Source organism: Scardinius erythrophthalmus (assembly GCF_964197995.2).
Source record: "Scardinius erythrophthalmus genome assembly, chromosome: 6".
Lineage (NCBI taxonomy): Eukaryota > Metazoa > Chordata > Actinopteri > Cypriniformes > Leuciscidae > Scardinius > Scardinius erythrophthalmus.
Window position 1 is genome coordinate 27,001,251 of NC_138226.1, and position 19,491 is coordinate 27,020,741.

The 19,491-nt window shown below is 37.4% G+C and overlaps 1 protein-coding gene across 2 annotated transcripts in view; it reads left to right on the forward strand.

Annotated features, from left to right (window-relative positions):
* mgat4a (alpha-1,3-mannosyl-glycoprotein 4-beta-N-acetylglucosaminyltransferase A) overlaps positions 1 to 19,491 on the forward strand; it is a 64,441-nt gene that overhangs the window by 35,092 nt on the left and 9,858 nt on the right. For both annotated transcript variants that reach the window (XM_081369380.1, XM_081369381.1), the window contains exons 6-12: positions 300 to 346; positions 468 to 581; positions 6,051 to 6,126; positions 10,947 to 11,061; positions 12,189 to 12,319; positions 12,533 to 12,640; positions 16,965 to 17,158. In XM_081369380.1, coding sequence (XP_081225506.1) covers positions 300 to 346; positions 468 to 581; positions 6,051 to 6,126; positions 10,947 to 11,061; positions 12,189 to 12,319; positions 12,533 to 12,640; positions 16,965 to 17,158 — 785 coding nt within the window. The remainder of the gene's footprint in view (positions 1 to 299; positions 347 to 467; positions 582 to 6,050; positions 6,127 to 10,946; positions 11,062 to 12,188; positions 12,320 to 12,532; positions 12,641 to 16,964; positions 17,159 to 19,491) is intronic.

The following is a 19,491-nucleotide window of genomic DNA, read 5'->3' on the forward strand; positions in this document are numbered from 1 at the left end:
GAGGATATCCCTTCCCACTTCATCACGTGGTGTAGTCTGAACAAAATCAGTGAGAAAAGACAAATCATCCTCCTCACCGAGATAACAAACATCCCGGAGCAGTCACTCCAATTCTGGTATTTTTCCAGGCTGTCAGGCACTGGCGTTGTATTTACTTCCAGTTGTTACTCCACCTGTATTTTTGCAGAGCCTTTGCTTGTGTGTGTGTGTGTGTGTGTGTGTGTGTGTGTGTGTGTGTGTGTGTGTGTGTGTGTGTGTGTGTGTGTGTGCTGACCAGTTCTTTGTTTGCTTCCTCACAGACGGACGTAGATTATGTAAACAGTGTGGTTGCAGGCCTTGAAAAAGAGTAAGTGATATTTTCTTTTGCCAATTCCTCAAGTTTTGTTTTACGTGACAATGATCTAAATTGTACATTTAACCTAAAGATACCTTGCTAACCGTTGTTCTCGGCTATCGTTGTCCATAAGGTTCTACACAGAACTGAATTCTGGGTTACTGGAGGTCATATCTCCCCCTGCCAGCTACTATCCAGACTTCAACAACTTGAAAGAGACCTTTGGTGACTCGAAGGAGAGGGTGAAGTAAGTATTCAGGAAATATTATCCCCTACAGTAGCCAGATACTTAGAAAGAATGTACATACTTCTGGTTGTGTAATTAACAGTTCTCTTGTTGCATACATCTATCTAAATTTATTACCTACCTACACCTGAAAATTGCAACATACACTGTCATTCAAAAGTTTGGAGTCAGTGAGATTTTTAAAATGTTTTTGAAAGAAGTCTCAACAAGGCCTCATTTATTTGATCAAAAATACAGTAAAAACAGTAATATTGTGAAATATTACAATTGAAAAGAACTGTTTTCTATTTGAATATATTTTTAAGTATAATTGATTCCTGTGATGGCAAAGCTGAATTTTCAGCATCATTATTCCAGTCTTCAGTGTCACATGATCCTTCAGAAATCATTCTAATATGATTCGTATCGTATCGTATCCTATCCTATCATATCCTATCCTATCCTATCCTATCCTATAATATCCTATAATATCCTATCATATCATATCCTATCATATCATATCATATCATATCATATCATATCATATCATATCATATCATATCATATCATATCATATCATATCATATCCTATCCTATCCTATCCTATCCTATCCTATCCTATCCTATCCTATCCTATCCTATCCTATCCTATCCTATCCTATCCTATCCTATCCTATCCTATCCTATCCTATCCTATCCTATCCTATCATATCATATCATATCATATCATATCATATCATATCATATCATATCATATCATATCATATCATATCATATCATATCATATCATATCATATCATATCATATCATATCATATCATATCATATCATATCATATCATATCATATCATATCATATCATATCATATCATATCATATCATATCATATCATATCATATATCATATATCATATATCATATATCATATCATATCTGAATAAAAAGTTCCAAAGAACAGCATTTATTTGAAAACAACAACAAAAAACATAATAAATGTCACATTTTATCAATGTAATTTTATCCTTGTTAAATAAAAGTATTAGGGCCAGATTTACTAACAGCTTGCTCCAGCACAAACCCTCTTTTGCATTAAAAAACTACTGGCAGGATTTACTAAAGACACACAGTGAGGAATTAGCGCTGAAAAGGCATGGACAGGGTTATTTTTTTCAGCTGACCCTATTGCATTTGCATTTGTAGGAGTTTCCCTTTCAGACACAACATGTATGAGAGGAGAATATTTAAAAGAATCACGCAGGGTGATTTACTAAGGTTTGCGCTTGTCAATTTGCTGGTATTTGCACCATTATTTACCGCCCCAAAAAAGCACATTTTAAACCAAATGTTAACTGTTAGATTGCGTTGGTCATTATAGAGATGATCCGGCTGCGTTGGTGTTCTTTAATTTGCAGTAGATCACGAGCAGAAATTTCCACTCTCATCTGCGTTTTTGTGGAATTGTGCTCTCATGCAAATTTTTCCCGTTTAATAAATCTGGTCCTTAATTTCTTAAAAAAAAATCTTTTGAACAGTAGTATGCATGTTGTTCTCTTTTCTCCCTCAAAAACATGCCTATGCATAACTGAACTTGAATTGTGTAGCGAGCAAAATAGTAAACATATTTTAAACTTTACTTTATATAAACTATCATAATTCATCTTCCTCAAAGTCATCACTCTTTGTCTCTACACAATACTTGAGTTGAGATGAAAGGACAATCTTTGGTCTTTACAAAAAGATGTCATTTGTATTTGTCGACAAATATAGTTTTAAGCATTTACATAAAAATCTAAGATCAAGAGAAACATAATTTCAGTCAAGCGTGTCAAACGTTTGACTGGTGGTGTGCATAGGTGTTTGTGGTCTGTTGTGATGTTGCGCTACCCATCGGGCATCGCTGCGCGCATACTGTAGAGATTGTGGGCAATTTTTGTGGTGAGGGTGAAATAAAGTTTTGATTGGACCGGATCTCCTATTTCAGTGCCAGAGTCGGAGATGATTTACTGTCACAAATGTGATTAGGGAGGAAGAGATGTCAGAGAGAGAGAGAGGCATTGCAGATTTGTTGTGAGACAGGAAGTGAGTAAAGCTCAAGGTCAAAGACATCAACTCCTTCACTCCCTCCTTCCTCCTCTCTTTCTCTTTCTCTTTCTTTTTCTATCCTAAAAGGACTCCTCTTCTCATCTCTTCCTAAATCTTTCATCCACAGCTGTCTCAATTTAATCTCAGTCACTCTGGGTATCTCTTTCTTTCTTTCATTGCCTCTTCTATCTCTTGGTGTCACGCTCCCTCGTTCATAACTTTGATTCTGTGTGTTGTCACAATTGAAAAATATTCTGTGCCAATGCTGAATATTATTATTTTCAAAACCAATTTAAATGCCACAGAAATATTCAATAGCAATGAATGTGCTATTCAACACTGCTTTATTCAAATTAAATGGCAATATAACAAATTAAATAAAATCAGTGCTATGTAGCCTTCGACTATTTCTAAATTAAGTAAACAAGTTTTTCAAGTAAACAATTATTTATTTAGCTAAATGGCAATTAATTAGTAAAAAATTAAAGCAATATGTGATTTTTTTTTTTCTCTTTTTTCCTCTTCAAAAGTTTATTTTTTTATAGCGCTTTTTACAATATATATTGTTTCAAAGCAGCTTTACAGAAAATACTTGTTTCAGTGTTACTTCAGTTTAAGTTTGGGGTAAGATTTTATTTAAAAAGAAGAAAGTATTTTTATTCAGCAAAGATGCATTAAATTGATTAAAAGTGACAGTAAAGACATTTAGAATTTCTATTTCAAATAAATGCTGTTTCTTCAAGTGTTATGGAGACATTGCCATGTTTCTTCTGAATTTAGTCTGTCTCAGTTTTTTCATGTAATCACATACAGACTCGATGATGGTGAGATCAGATCATACCGGCTGTTGTCAGACTCCTTGTGCATACACAAATCTAACTGGATTATTGCAATTATTGGCAAAAGGAATGTTTGGAAATGTAAAGTGATATTTCCTACTGGATGTCAGGATGTGAAGAGACTTTCAACAAGCATAACAAAAAAATGTTGCCTACCCTGCCTTTTAAAGTAGCCTAACCTGGTTGCCTTAAAACTGAGTTCATTTAAACTAAAAATTTGTGTTGATACAAAGAGATTAGTTTATTCAACAGAAACTCAAAATATTAAAGGGTTAGTTCACCCATAAATGAAAATTCTGTCAGTAATTACTAGGGCTGTCACTTTTGTGAAAAAATCCTGTTCGATTTTTGAGACGTAAGTGTTCATTGAATCGATTGTAAAATCGATTTTCCATGTCTAAAGACGTTTCCATTTTAAACGCAAAATATGGGCAAATCCACGGACAACGAACAGGCATTAGGACGAACGTAAAGAGGGCGCTTGAGACGCGCACAAGTCTGCAATATTTCTGATGATTTATTGGCGTGAAGTTTCGTACACAATGACAAACAGGAGTGCAACATTCTCGAAAAACAATAAGCAGAGTGGATCGCCATAGCATAAATGAAAAACATTACCTCATTCTTCAACATGGCTGTGTTTACGATTAGAAATGTCAAACAAATTTCGCCTACGTAGGCGATTGTAGACGCGTAGCCCGAATTTGTATCTGAATGCATGAGACTGTCTGCATACCGGCAGAATTCAGTTTTGTAGTAAAAAGAGACGCATTATGCAGAAAGATAATTTGCTGTTATGCGTGTTTGTCAGAGCCTGCAGTTGCTGTGTGACGCGCGTTCGCTGCGGGCGTATCGTGACGAGCTGGACGCGCTCCGAGAAAAGACCGTTAAAATCGATTCCCTATTTTCGTTTTCGAAACTTGCGTTGGTTGGTCCAATCGATTGTGCAATCGATTTTCGAACGTAAAGTGACAGCCCTAGTAATTACTCACCCTCATGTTGTTCAAGACTTTCGTTCATCTTCGGAAAACAAATTAAGATATTTTTGATGAAATCTGAGAGCTGGATCACTCCTTCATAGGCTGCTAGTTAATCGATATCTGCCATCCCAGAAAAGTTAGTAAAGACATCGTTAAAATAGTCCAAGTGACTACAGTGGCTCAACCTTAAGTTTATCAAGTGACGAGAATACGTTTTGTGGGCAAAACAAAACAAAAATAACGACTTTATTCAACTATTCATTTTCTTCTGTGTGGGCCTCTGAGTGAGATCACGTAGTGTAAGAGCGCAGCGCTTCAGGGTTGTACGTCAGAACGTAGGCTCGCTATTGGCCAGCATCACACGCATCACACACATGACCAGCGTCGGCCAATAGTGAGCCTACGTTCTGACGTACAACCCTGAAGCGCTGCGCTCTTACACTACGTCAACAGCTTAGGAGAATGACATGGAAGAGAAGAGATGGTTGAATAAAGTCGTTATTTTGCGCACAAAAAGTATTCTCGTCGCTTGATAAACTTATGGTTGAGCCACTGTAGTCACTTGAACTATTTTAAACATGTCTTTACTAACTTTCTAGGCCAGCAAGTTTCAATAACATAAAAGCCTATAGATTGACTGAAAGCTCTCAGATTTAATCAAAAATATCTTCATTTGTGTTCCCAAGATGAACGAAAGTCTTACGGGGTTGGAACAACATGAGGGTGAATGATTACTGACAGAATTTTCATTTTTTGGTGAACTAACCCTTTAAAGTGTGTGTGTGTGTGTGTGTGTGTGTGTGTGTGTGTGTGTGTGTGTGTGTGTGTGTGTGTGTGTGTGTGTACATGTTTTTCTATCCTGGTGGGGACTTCAACCTGAATGCACACAGACTCATGGGGACTTGTGTCACAGTGGGGACCTAAATCGAGGTCCCCATGGGTACACAAGCTTATAAATCATACAGAATGAGTTTTTTTGGAAATGTAAAAATGCAGAAAGTTTTCTGTGATGGGTAGGTTTAGGGGTAGGGTTAGTGTGAGGAGATAGAATATACAGTTTGTACAATATAAAAACCATTAAGTCTATGGAGAGTCCCCACAAAGATAGTGAACCAGATGTGTGTGTGTGTGTGTGTGTCTGATTTAAGTGTGTGATTTTGAGTTCTTATACTATACCACAATCTCTCCTCTCATCCACTTATCTGAGTCCGTTTGATCAAAGGAAATGAGCTGCTTTGATGCACATCGTATTTAATATTCTTTTTGATTATTTAATCTATTTTCTGAACCCCTTACTGCAGAGGACGAATGAATAACAAAGGTTATATTGAGGACATGTGAGTGATGTGTTTTTGTTTGTAGCTTCAAACTGCCCTTATTTACCTTTTGCAGTGTGTATGTTTCTGGTTCCTGTAACTGTCAGTCACATTCGTCGTACACCTGCCATCTAGAGTTTCACTCCTGGTCAGTTAGCTGACTCATCCACAGGCTAACTCCCACGTTCAACCTCGGCTTTCAGGCTACTGGACATGCACTGTGTATCTCCCTTTTTGAACATATGTATGATGTATTATATTTGTGTTTCTTTGTAGATGGAGGACCAAGCAGAATTTGGACTATTCCTTTCTAATGATGTATGCCGTCAACAAAGGGGTCTATTATGTCCAGGTAATCAAATTACCAGTTTTTAAGGTGAATTGTTTACTATCTACACCACAAGTGTACCTGAACAGAATGACTTGTCATAAAGGTTCCCCAAACACTCCCCTATCTGCTATTGGTTGACAAACGGATCGTCCCGCCCCAAACTCACTCCTTTGGTTGAGTCGGTGTGGTTGTCTCAGGCTGGTCAGAATGCAAATAGAAACAGAGCATTGTTTTGAAAGCTTTAGTGTTTACACTCGTTTGGTAAATCAAGCTATGCACTTATAGATCTTTCTGCATATAAAATATACTAAAAATATTTGTCTCTGCTACAATTACATCACCTGTATGACGATCAAAACTGTTAATTGTCAGCATTTGTGTCAGCATTTTGTCAATTTTGTGTGTGTGTTTGTGTATACACTAAAGAGCCAAAACATTATGACCACTCACAGGTGAAGCGGAAAAATGTTGATCATTTCCTAACAATGACACATGCCAAGATCTTAGTAGTTCTAGTTCTAGATTAGATGATTACTGAACAATCAGTTATTGTATTCTATTGTGTAAAGACCTGAGAGACTTTGTCAAGGGCATAATTGTTATGGCAGGATGACTTGGGTCAAGGTATCTCTGAAAAGTTAAGCCTTGTGGGATGCTCATGGTCCGAGGAGCAACAAACAATCGCTAACATGGCTTTGTGCGTCCAAGGCTCATTGATGCACAAGGGCAATGAAGGCTATAGTGGCATAAGTCACAGAAAATTTTAATGATGGTTATGGGAGGAATGTGTAACAACATCGCACCCTGCTGCGTATGGGCTGCGTAGCTGCAGACCGGTCAGGGTGCACCTGATGACTGTCGGAAGTGCATGTTCGATTGTAGAATGGTAACGCAAGCATCGGAAATAGACCTTTGAGCAATGAAAGAAGGTCGTCTGGTCCAATGAGTCCTGTTTTCTTTTACATTATGTGGACATCCATGTACTTGTGCTCCACTGTGGGACGTTGACAAGCTGCTGGAGGGAGTGTGATGCTCTGCAATGTTCTGCTGGGAAACCCCAGGTCTGGTTATTCATGTGGACGTCAGTTTGACACGTGCCACTTTCCTAAACATTGTTGCAGACCAGGTACACTCCTTCATGACAGGTGTGTTCCCTGGTGGAAGTGTCCTCTTCCAGCAGGATAAAGCCCCCTGCCACGCTGCACACATCATCCAGGAATGATTTGAGGAACATGATGAAGAGTTCAAGGTGTTGCTCTGTCCTCCAAATTCCCCAGAATTCAATTCAATTGAGCATCTATGGGATGTGCTGGACCAACAAGCTCAATCCATACCACCATATCGCGGTGGCTCCACTTCGCAACCTACAGCTCTTGAAGGATCTGCTGATAATGTATTGGTGCCAGATTCCACAGGACACCTTCAGGGATCTTGAAGAGCCCATGCCTTGTTCGGTCGGCACGGTTTTGGCAGCAAGCGGAGGACCAACAGCATAATAGGCAGGTGGTCATAATGTTTTGGCTCATGGGTTTATATAGACACATATATTGAATATTTAACACTTAATATTTGCACAGGTTAGTTTCCACTTTTTTTTTTTACGTTTAGATTACCTTTTAAGTTCATTTTTAAAAACGCTAATAATTAAATAACAGTGTTAAATGTAATCTTCAACCAATCTCAAAATCAATATGTTCATATGGTACTTTGTAATGCCCAAATTCACTTTTAAGAAAATTTGTATTGGTGTTATGTTTTTATTTTATTTAGAAATAAATATATAAATATAATTATACCTCAGTCTGTGCGTCTCTATTGTCTTGGCTAAGTGACTGCATGTCACAAATACATGTGAAATTGAACAATTGAGACCATTGTGTTTAGCTTAAAATGCTTATGAAGTATCTTTTGATTGAATTTTCCTCTTACAGTCAGTTTCCCGAGCGATGCATATTTCTGTTTAGGTTTCTAGTTAGTGCGCCAGATCCCCACTGAAAGCTCTTCAGTTCAGAATCAGAATCAGATACACCAAAAGCTCTTTGCTCAAGGGTTGCTGTGGTAACTCATTTATCTGGATTTACCCTAAAGACATCCTTTGGCTCTGTAGCGGTTGTCATGGGAACGTGACTTTGTGGTTTGGACATTTCAGTTTTTGTGAAGTGATGATGATTTTACAGCTGGGAATATGATCAGGGGAAAGAATTCGCTACAGTCAGAGCAGCTGTACATGGTCGCAGCAGATTTAAAGCGGTTTAGCACTCGACATGACACCTCTTATTTGTTTCTCTCTGGAGGACAAACAAACGTGAAAACCGTAACATGATGTAAGAGACCAAGCAGAAGCCTCTGCCAACTGATAATTTTGTTCGCATGCGAGATGTAAACTGTAATCCCTCATGGTTAGTGCTCTGCAACCAATGTGTGCTTTTCATCAAATCAGTTACAGTGAATATTATGCATATCATATAAATTCTATTTATGTCTCAAGCCACACCTGGCACAGTTCATGCGCTGCAACAAGACTTTGAGTATTAAATGCATTTTTATATTCATAGTTGTCCCAAATTATGTTAAGGATATAAGCGATATCACATGGCATGAAGGCCTCAGTATTTGTCCTCTGCAGTATTGAGAATCGAACCCACAACCTTCAGTTTGCAAGTCTAACGCTCTAACCAATAGGCCACGTTGGAGAATCAAACCCTGGTCTTCCATGTGACTGGCGGAGATACTGTCCACTATACTAACGAGGAGTTAGTATCAAACTTGTGAATAGAGGATGATGAGATTTTATAATATGTTCTTACTTTTCCAATTGCTCTTGATTAAAAAGCTAAAACATTTCATGTATTTTATTGCATTTTCACTATCTTTCAAAATTTAGGGTCAGTGAGACTTTTTTGACAGAAAGAAATTAATACTTTTATTTGGAAGTTTTTTTCAAATAAATGCTGTTATTTTGAAATTCTGCTCAATGAATCCTGAGAAAAATGTATCACAGTTTCCATGAAAATTTTATGCACAACTTCCCAAAATGTATGATACAAAATATTTATTTTTTGGAGTAATTGGAGTAATGATGCTGAAAATTCAGCTTTGCCATCACAGGAATAAATTACATTTCAAAAATGTATTAAAATACAATAAAGTTATTTTAAATTGTAATAAAATTTCAGAATTATTCACAGTATATTTGATCAAATAAATGCAGCCTTGGTGAGCATAAGAGACTTCTTCAAAAACCAACCCCAAACTTTTGAATGGTAGTGAATTGTTTTGCGTATTAAAGTTGCAGTAAGCGTTTTCTGGTAAATGATGTTGATATCTGAAATCTCCAAAAACAAACACAACCCAACCCCAAAGGAAAACCCTATCTTGATTCCTCCGCCCCCACATTCACAGTTCACACACACATTATGCAACTCAGGCAATGACTATAGTGGAATCTGCTGTGGGGATGTGAAACCGAGGGGATGATATCATGACTAAGTGAAAGCAGTTTGTTAGAAATTCCAAAATTCTGTCCCAAAAAAAGAAAAGATCATAACAAAATAGTAAGTAATATATCACAAATGAGACAAGAAAGGGTTATAGCGATCACTAAAAGGGGAACCAAAAGAAAAGAAAAACCATACATTAGGAGTATGTAATCTCACTTTTCTGACACACTTTGGGAGCAGATGCTTGAAACGGGCAGTGGAGGCTTAGACGTTCCAGGCTAATAATAATTCTATGAACAAACAAGTGAAGATGCCTCATGAGTATATTCAAGTAAAGACAGCATATCTTAGTTCTGTGAAAAACCTCAGCAAAACAAACTCGAAACTAACTTGTGTATCGAGAAGCAATAACGCAACCTCGGCGTCCATTTTCAGGACTTCCTGCTCCTTAAAGGGTTAGTTCACCCAAAAATGAAAATTATCCCATAACTTACTCATCCTCAAGCCATCCTCGGTGTATATGACTTTCTTCTTTCATTCCAAACACAATCAGAGTTATATTAAAAATACCCTCGCTCTTCCAAGCTTTATAATGGGATTAAATGGTAACAAAAATAAAAAAAAGGCCAAAAAAGCGCACCCATCCATCAAAAACGTAATCCAGCTCCAGTGGGTTATAAAGGCCTTCTCATGCGAAGCAATGCGTTTTTTTTTTTTTTTTTTTTAAGAAAAATATCAATATTTATCCGGCGGAAAGGTGACCTCTGAGTTCTCTCTCCTCCTCCATCATGAGTGTATACGCCCCTCACTGCTGATTGGCTACAAGTGTGTTTTGGTGCTCAGTCTGATCTACTTCTCAACAGCGTATTTCAAAAATCACTTACTGCACCTTTAAGTGTCTTTCTTGCCTAACTTTTTCACCTTTTCCCAAGACAAAAAAAAAAAAAGCATAATTTTGTATTCATGTTCATTTATGTCTTTCAACTTTCATGTCTTCCTCATTCTCACGTGCTTCTGTCAGTCTGTGTGTTGCACTGTACTGAATGTTTTCATTTATTTTTTTGGTTTAATTTTCAATAAATCTCTCCAGTGTCTTCGTGTCTTTGTGCTCTCAGTACACGCTGTGCTCTCTTAGGAGAGGGGAAAGGTATTGCTTTCATGTTTTTTGGGGGGAACTCAAGTTACTCAAGGATATAGGACGACATGCTTTAACTTAGTGTTTGTGTGTGCTTACGTATATTAGTGGCAAGAGTGTCTGTGTGTGAAGTGTGATGTTAGAATTGCTTTTTTTATTCTTGGGGTTTTTAGTTTAATACTGTGTATTTTTAGTAGGTGCAGTAAATGTATGTGGTTCATGAGCTGTGCTGTATGATTCATATCTGTTTCCTGTTGTTCTTACAGTTAGAGGATGACATCGTCGCCAAGCCCAACTATTTTGCAACCATGAAAAACTTTGCCCTTCAACTCGCCACTGAGGACTGGATGATCCTTGAGTTTTCACAGCTGGGCTTCATTGGTGTGACTTTTATGTTTTTAATATCTTTATTTGTTTAATATGTACAGCTATTCAGATATCAATTTAATTGTCATCATTTATTCACCCTCATGTTGTTCCAAACCTGTATGACTTACTTTCTTCTGTGGACCACTGAAAGAGATTTTAAAGAATGATCCCACTTCTCTTGGCCATACAACAGAGGCACACAGTGTCCAGGAGATATCAAGCCTCAGAAAGCACCATAATAGTGTTTCATATATATTTGAGTTACATAAACATTCTTCAAAAACATTTCTTTTGGTTACTCTTTATTTCGATGGTCCAATTTAGACATTCTACTAACTATAAGTAACTTTGCAACTACATGTCAACTAACTCTCATTAGAGTTTTACTAGACTGTTGGGTTAGGTGTTATAAGTTGACATGTAGTTGTGAAGTTACTTCAAGTCAATAGAATGTCTGTTTGCGGACCATCAAAATAAAGTGTTAGCAGATATTAATAAGACATTCTACTACTACTCTAATGACTGTAGTTGACATGTAGTTGCAAAGGTATTTATGGTTAGTAGAATGTCTAAAGTGGTCCATCAAATTAAAGTGTTACCCTCCTTTTGTGTCCCACTGAGGAAAGAACAGGTTTGGAATGACATGAGGGCGAGTAAATGAAGACAGAATTATTGTTTGAGTGAACCATCTCTTTAAGACTTCCTGCCATTGGTTGTAAATCCACTTGGGTCAGTAAAAAATGTATTTCTTTCAGAAAAGTTTGTTCAGCAAGGATGTGTTAAATTGATCAAAAGTGACATTAAAGTCATTTACTGTCACAAAAGATTTCTATTTCAAATAAATGCTGTTCTTTTGAACTTTCTATTCGTCAAAGAAACCTTAAAAAAAGTATCACGGTTCACACATAAACATTAAGCAGCACAATTGTTTTCAACACTGATAATAATGTTTCTTGAGCATCAAATCAGCATATTAGAATGATTTCTGAAGGATCATGTGACGTGATTTATTAAAACAGAAAACAGTTATTTTAAACTAATAATATTTCATATACCATTTTTTTTGATCAAATAAATGCAGCCTTTGTCTTAACTTGGTTTGTCCCAAATTTTTGAATGAATTTTTTTTTCTCTCTCAGGTAAAATGTTCCAAGCCCCAGATCTAAATCTGATTGTGGAGTTTATCTTCATGTTTTATAAGGAGAAGCCCATCGATTGGCTGCTAGATCACATACTCTGGGTCAAAGTATGCAACCCAGAGAAAGATGCCGTAAGTTAATACTCTCTGCCTGCGAGTGTCTTTCTGTGACCATGAGAGGCTTTTAGCAGAACGGGAACTTTTTTTGTGTGTTTTTCATATTTATTTTTCTTTCTCTCTACAAACACGTACACATTATGTCACTATTTATAACTGTTACCCTATTTTTATTCCTTCGTTCTTACAGTTTACTGTACGTGTCCTCCTCATTTTTTCTCTCTTCAGAAACACTGTGAGAGACAGAAGTCGAGTCTGCGCATTCGTTTCAGACCCTCTTTGTTTCAGCATGTAGGCCTGCACTCCTCCCTTGCTGGGAAAATCCAGAAACTGACGGTAACTCTTATTTCATGATTGTTATATTTTTCTAGCCACTCTTTACACCTAGTATAAACATTCTTGGATGACCTAACCAGCAAAGTTTAAAACCATTTTTTTTAGCATAGTGGATAATTGACAAGCCAGTAGATGGACCTTCATTTGTTATCCAGAACAAATTATTGTTTACTTTACAAATGTAGTTTTAGTGATCATTATCCAAAACCTGTCGCTGACAACTTGTGATCAGATCATCTAAGATAGGCATTATTACTAGTAAGATCTTCATGACTCTGACATCTGTCAAATCTTTCATCTTGCACTGTAAAAAGAAGAAAAAAAAGGTTGTTTCAACTTAAAGGGATAGTTCACTTTGAAATTAAATTTTGGTATGTTTTAGCTTACCTCAAGGGCATCCAAGATGTAGGTGTCTTTTTTTCCACAGTAGTTTCAATTTTGATATTTTTAGGTCAAACCGTTCTTGTCTGTCAGTCATTTAATGCAGGTCTATGGTCAATGCAGGTCTATGGTCAGTCCAAATTAAAACAATTCCCCATCGTCCAAATTAAACAATTCCCCATCGTAAGTACACATCGATGGCCTAAGACACGAAACGAGCGGTTTGTGTGAGAAAACGAACAGTATTTATATCGTTTTTACCTCTTATACACAGCCACGTCCAAGTGATCTGAGAGCGCGCGCGCATCCTGGTGTGTGACGTGTACACAGACTGGTGCATAGATATATACACTAGATGTCGCCTTGTCTACGGCAGTTCATTGAAACGAATGTCTTTAAGGCGACATCTAGTGCAGCGATTCCCAAACTGTGGTCCGCGGACCACTAGTGGTCCGTGAGGGTACTGCAGGTGGTCCGTGGAAAGGCAAAATGAAATATAAAATAATATTTTTTTTACCTTCATTTTACCAGGAAATTCACATAAAAAAAGTAAAAAGAATATGTAGGCCTATATTGATGTAACATTTTAATTAAATTGTCAAGTTATTGTGTGATTACTAAAAAAGCCTAGTGGTGTTCGGCCGTGACATTCAAGTCTGTGCCGTTAGAACCACAACATTGGTTCGGTGGATAGCAACAGGTTCTCTGAAGAGAAAAGGGCAGTGTTGCCAGATTGGGCGGGTTAAAAAGGGTTTGGGCGGGTGGACAAAATTTGGGCTGGTTTGGTATCAGTTCGGCGGTTTTCAAACATCTACATTTTAAAGTCTAATTGGTTAAAAAACTAAAATAAAGTGTGCATGTAGTCCATAAAATCAGTCATCATGACATTACTGTACACACACGCCCATGCAGAGTCAGCTGGCATTGGTGTTGACATCACCGACGAGCACGCACTTTTAGCCAATCAGCGATCAGCAGGCAGATGCGATTGAGCGCGATAAGTTGTAGCTGTATATTCAAGTGATGGCTAATGCCTCTACTAAGTTGTATGTACACAGTAAAGAGTGAGATAGTGAGCAACTCTAAAAATGTACACGTGGTGGGATATATCGATGGTGACTATAACTCTGAGAGGAGAGCACAGTTATGTCCATGGTCATGTGCACACTAGCCTAACCGTACCAGACATCGGCAACTTTACACCGTCCAGACTGCACTATACTCGCCCCTGACACCTGCTGAAAAAGGTTTGAATCAACGATGAATCAGTTTTGACTGCTAAATTCTGCGTTATGTTCTGCAATGTGTACTTCCGAGGGTTAAAGTCATCGGTTCATTTCTTGATTGCCGTTTTGACAGTGTCCATCTGGACATTTTAGTCATATTGGCTAATTCTCCTTAATTATTGCCGTTTTGATCTGTTTTCCTGGATTTTTTTTTTTTTTGATTTTTTTTTATCATTGTTATTTGTTTTAAGGAGATACAAATTGTGCTTATCAACCTTGAATGACATGGTAATGAAATTATATCATATTATTTTGGCAGTAAAATTTTGGGCGGTTTTTTCTTGTAGTGGGCGGGTTTTGGTGAGCTTTTGGGCTGGAAATCACCGTTCCAATCTGGCAACACTGGAAAAGGGCAGAGGCAAATATTATCTCATTATCACATCACACGCATATCCTTTAATGGTGCGTTCACACCGGACGAAATTTCGCTTCAAACTTTTGTTATGACGCGGGAATTGATACAAAGTGGTCAAGCGTATCACTAGACGGGGCAGGCGCGATTTTGACATATGATCCCTTTTTGAATTTGACGCGCTCGCGTCCGGTGTGAACGCACAGTTAGGCATAGGCAGTTTATATGAAACGAAATGTTTATAAATGGAATGAATAAGGCCTGTTATTATTTTAATTTCCAGTTAGTTTCTTGATCTCGCGTTTCTGAAATGTTTTGCGGATGTGCTCTTAAGTGGACAAACTCAAGCCTAGGTACTTTTTGAGGAGTTGTAAAATTCTGAAGATTAATAATCCCCTAAAATCACCAAAGGTTTTGAAATGTTGACTATATTCCAGTGTTCTTATTACTGTATAGATTTCATACTCCATTGCTATGGAAATAAGCCTGTTGTTCAAATGAACCTGATTATGCCCTCGGGCGCTTGAGTAAATAAATAAATTAAATATGTGGCAGCCGTTGTGTGCAGTAAACTTTCTTTTAACAAGCCTGTTGTACTGATGTGATGACCAATGATAGTTTTAGAGCTAGTAAGCCTATTTAGAGGTGCAGATTAATTCAGGTAGGACTCTGTGTAGACATATTTTATTATGTGTATTATGAGGTGGTCCGCGAAAATTCTTGATTACAAATAGTGGTCCACACACACAAAAAGTTTGAAAACCCCTGATCTAGTGTATATCTCTATGCACCAGTCTGCGTACACGTCACACACCAGGATGCGCGCACGCCCTCAGATCACTTGGACACTAAATACTGTTCGTTTTCTCACACAAACCGCTCGTTTCGTGTCTTAGGCCATCAATGTGTACTTACGATGGGGAATTGTTTAATTTGGACGATGGGGAATTGTTTTAATTTGGACTCTGTACATGCTCTTTGAGACAGTGACCATAGATCTGCATTATACGACTGACAGACAAGAACGGTTTGACCTAAAAATATCAAAATTGAAACTACTGCGGAAAAAAAGACACCTACATCTTGGATGCCCTTGAGGTAAGCTAAAACATACCAAAATTTAATTTCAAAGTGAACTATCCCTTTAAAGTGTTCATGCTGCCTTAAAATTTTAAGTTTAGTCAACTTGAAATGTGAGGTTGTACTAAGTGACTTTAGAAATTTGAGTTGACTAAACTTTGCAGCACGAACACTTACTTTTTTTAAAGGGTTAGTTCACCCAAAAATGAAAATTATGTCATTAATGACTCACCCTCATGTCGTTCCAAGCCCGTAAGACCTTCGTTCATCTTCGGAACACAGTTTAAGATATTTTAGATTTTGTTCGAGAGCTTTCTGTTCCTCCATTTAAAGTCAATGGACGGCATACTGCTCACATCCAGAAAGGCAGTACAGACATCATCAAAATAGTCCATGTGACATCAGTGGCTCAATCTTAAGTTTATCAAGCGACGAGAATACTTTTTGTGTGCAAAAAGTAAACAAAAATAAAGACTTTATGCCACTATTCATTTCCTTCTCTCTGTGCCTCAAGTGAGTTCACGTAGTGTTTCAGCGTAGCGCGTCTGTGTTGTACATCACACATGACCAGCGTCGGCCAATAGTGAGCCTACGTGTGACGTACAACACAGACGCGCTACGCTAAAACACTACGCGAACTCACTTGAGGCCCAGAGAGAAGGAAATGAATAGTGGCATAAAGTCAATATTTTTGTTTACTTTTTGCGCACAAAAAGTATTCTCGTCGCTTGATAAACTTAAGATTGAGCCACTGATGTCACATGGACTACTTTGATGATGTCTGTACTGCCTTTCTGGATGTGAGCAGTATGCCGTCCATTGACTTTCAATGGAGGAACAGAAAGCTCTCGGACTAAATCTAAAATATCTTAAACTGTGTTCCGAAGATGAACGAAGGTCTTACGGGCTTGGAACGACATGAGGGTGAGTCATTAATGACATAACTTTCATTTTTGGGTGAACTAACCCTTTAAGCTGAAACAACAGTGTGCTCTTAAAGTTTGATTCTCTTCCATACAAAGCTTCCTGTTATCTTATAACATCTCGTCTTACCCCTGTATCCTGTTTTCTTTTGACAAACTTTCTTTTTTTTCTTAAATAGCTGAACTTTTCCCAAATCTAGTTAGCTGTGTTTACTTTTAAGGACTGTTATAAATCAGCTTGGCCATCAGCCATGCTTCCTGTGGACTTAAGTCATAAGTTCCTCTGTCTTTTACTCTGTCAGGATAAAGACTTCCTGAAACCTCTACTGCATAAGATTCACGTGAACCCACCGGCGGAGGTTTCCACCTCTCTTAAAGTGTATCAAGGCCACACGCTTGAGAAGACCTACATGGGCGAGGATTTCTTCTGGGCCATTACTCCAATGGCTGGAGACTATGTCTTGTTCAAGTTTGATCGGCCTGTCAACATAGAAAGGTCAGTCTGTCTGCGACTGAGAGAGATACACAGACATTTACAGGGCTGGGCGGTAATGATGGCCTGATGACCTGGGGCTGGTGTGAGAGAGGTTCAGGCCAAACTAAAGAGCAGTGCTGCATTTATACGCATTGCTGTAATTCACCATTCATACACACACCCAAATGATTTCTTTTTGTAATCTTCACCTTCTCCTAAAAGTGATGTTCACTGAGCTCGAATCAGGACACATCATTCACACGTCTCACTGTCCTCACAGGGGAGGAGAGGTGGCTAATGAGAAGCTTCTAAAATAAGACGCGGTAACCAAAAACCTCTGGAGAGGAAGACAGAGAGAGGTGTAATGGAGAAAACATTGCTGAGCAGATGCACAGATCTCCATGAAATTAGATTTATTTGAAAGACTGATTTTTATTTATTTATTTTGCTGGCCAAATCTGGGTCAGTACATCAAATTCAGATTTTTGGTTGCCCTGCCAGTAGTGCCCGTATTTTTAGCATCGAGTCTGTATGTGTGTCAGAAAATATTAGTTAATGCATTCCATTAGCAATACATTTGTTATAGTATTTATTAATATCTGTTAATGTAAGTTAATAAAAATACAACTGTTCATTTGATGGTTCATGTTAGCTCATTAAATAATATTAACAAACTCTGGATTTTAATAATGTATTAGCAAATGTTAAAAAATGAACTAATATAACATAGATGCTTTGGAAGTGTTTTTCATTCTTAGTTCATGGTACCAATGTAGTTCATGTTAACAAAGGAACCTTACTGTAAAGTGCTAACAAAAATACATTTAGAATTTACTTTAAATGTTAAGTTTTCTTTTAAGTTTACAACAAATCATTTCTTTTGAAATAACCCATTCCTGCTGCTGTGATCATTCCGGTCATTATTGCAATTTGTAAAAACACTCATCTATGTCAGCCAACTGGATATTAAGTTGATGACACTTATAAATAAACAGAATTCTGTCATCATTTACTTATCTTCATGTCATTCCAAACCTGTTTGACTTACTTTCTTCTGAGGAGCATGAATGCTTTCACTGTGTCTGGGATTACATAGAAGCCTATGAAGGAGTGAGCCAGCTCTCAGATTTCATCAAAAATATCTTAATTTGTGTTCCGAAGATGAACGAAAGTCTTACGGGGTTGGAACAACATGAGGATGAGTAATTACTGACAGAATTTTCATTTTTGGGTGAACTAACCCTTTAAGCATTTTTCAAAATATCTTGTTTCATGTTCTACAGAAAGTAAAGGCCCGTTCACACCAAGGACGATAACTATAAAGATAACGATAAAGATATAATTCTAAAAATCGTTCTCCATATTAAAGAATAACAGAGTTCACACCACAACTATAACGATAAAGATATGAGGAACGATATCGTTGGGATCACTTTCAGAACGATTTTTTTCCAGCTGTCGAACGATAAAACACTGACAGCCAATCAGAATCCATTCTAATTTAAAGGTCTCGCGCATTTAAAATGGATCTATGGATCTATATAAAAAACTTAACATTGCGCGCGTGCTTAGAATAAAAAGACTGTTATCGGTCGTTTGTGTGGACGCATATATAGTTATCTTTATCGTTATCTTTATAGTTATCGTGCTTGGTGTGAACGGGCCTTAAGTCATACAGGTTTAGAATAACAGTAAAAAACTGTCTCTTAAAATTTCTGTTCAGTAAAAAAATATATATATATATCACAGTTTCCACAAAAATATTAAGCAGCTCAACTTTTTTTAATGTTAATAATAATAACAAATGTTTCTTGAGCATCAAATCAGCATTTTAGAATGATTTCTGAAGGATCATGTGACTCTGAAGACTGGAGTAATGATGCTGAAAATTCAGCTTTTAATCACAGGAATAAATTACATTTTAAAATATATTCCAATTTTTTTTTTTACTTTTTTTTTTAAATTGTAATATTTTAAAGTATGACTGTTTTTACTGTATTTTCAAAGGCCCAAGACTCTCTCACACTGCTCCTGGAACATCAAGCATGGGACAGAGAGATTATGAGTACTTCAGATCAAGACTGTCTGTCCGCATCTATATCCGTTCAAATTTTTCTTGTCTTGAGCATAAGCAGTGCTGACAAGATGGAAGTGTCATTTTACTTACGTGTGACTGTATTTAATTATCAGCTCAAGTAGGGGCCTGTTTAGAGCCCCCTTATCTGTGTGCATGCCAGTGTGTGTTCAGTGTAAGTTAGACTCTTGTCCATGTCCTGCCAGTGTTTGTACATGCGTGTTGATGAATATTCATGAGTTTGTGCCTGTACATGCATATTCATTAACAATCAGCCTTT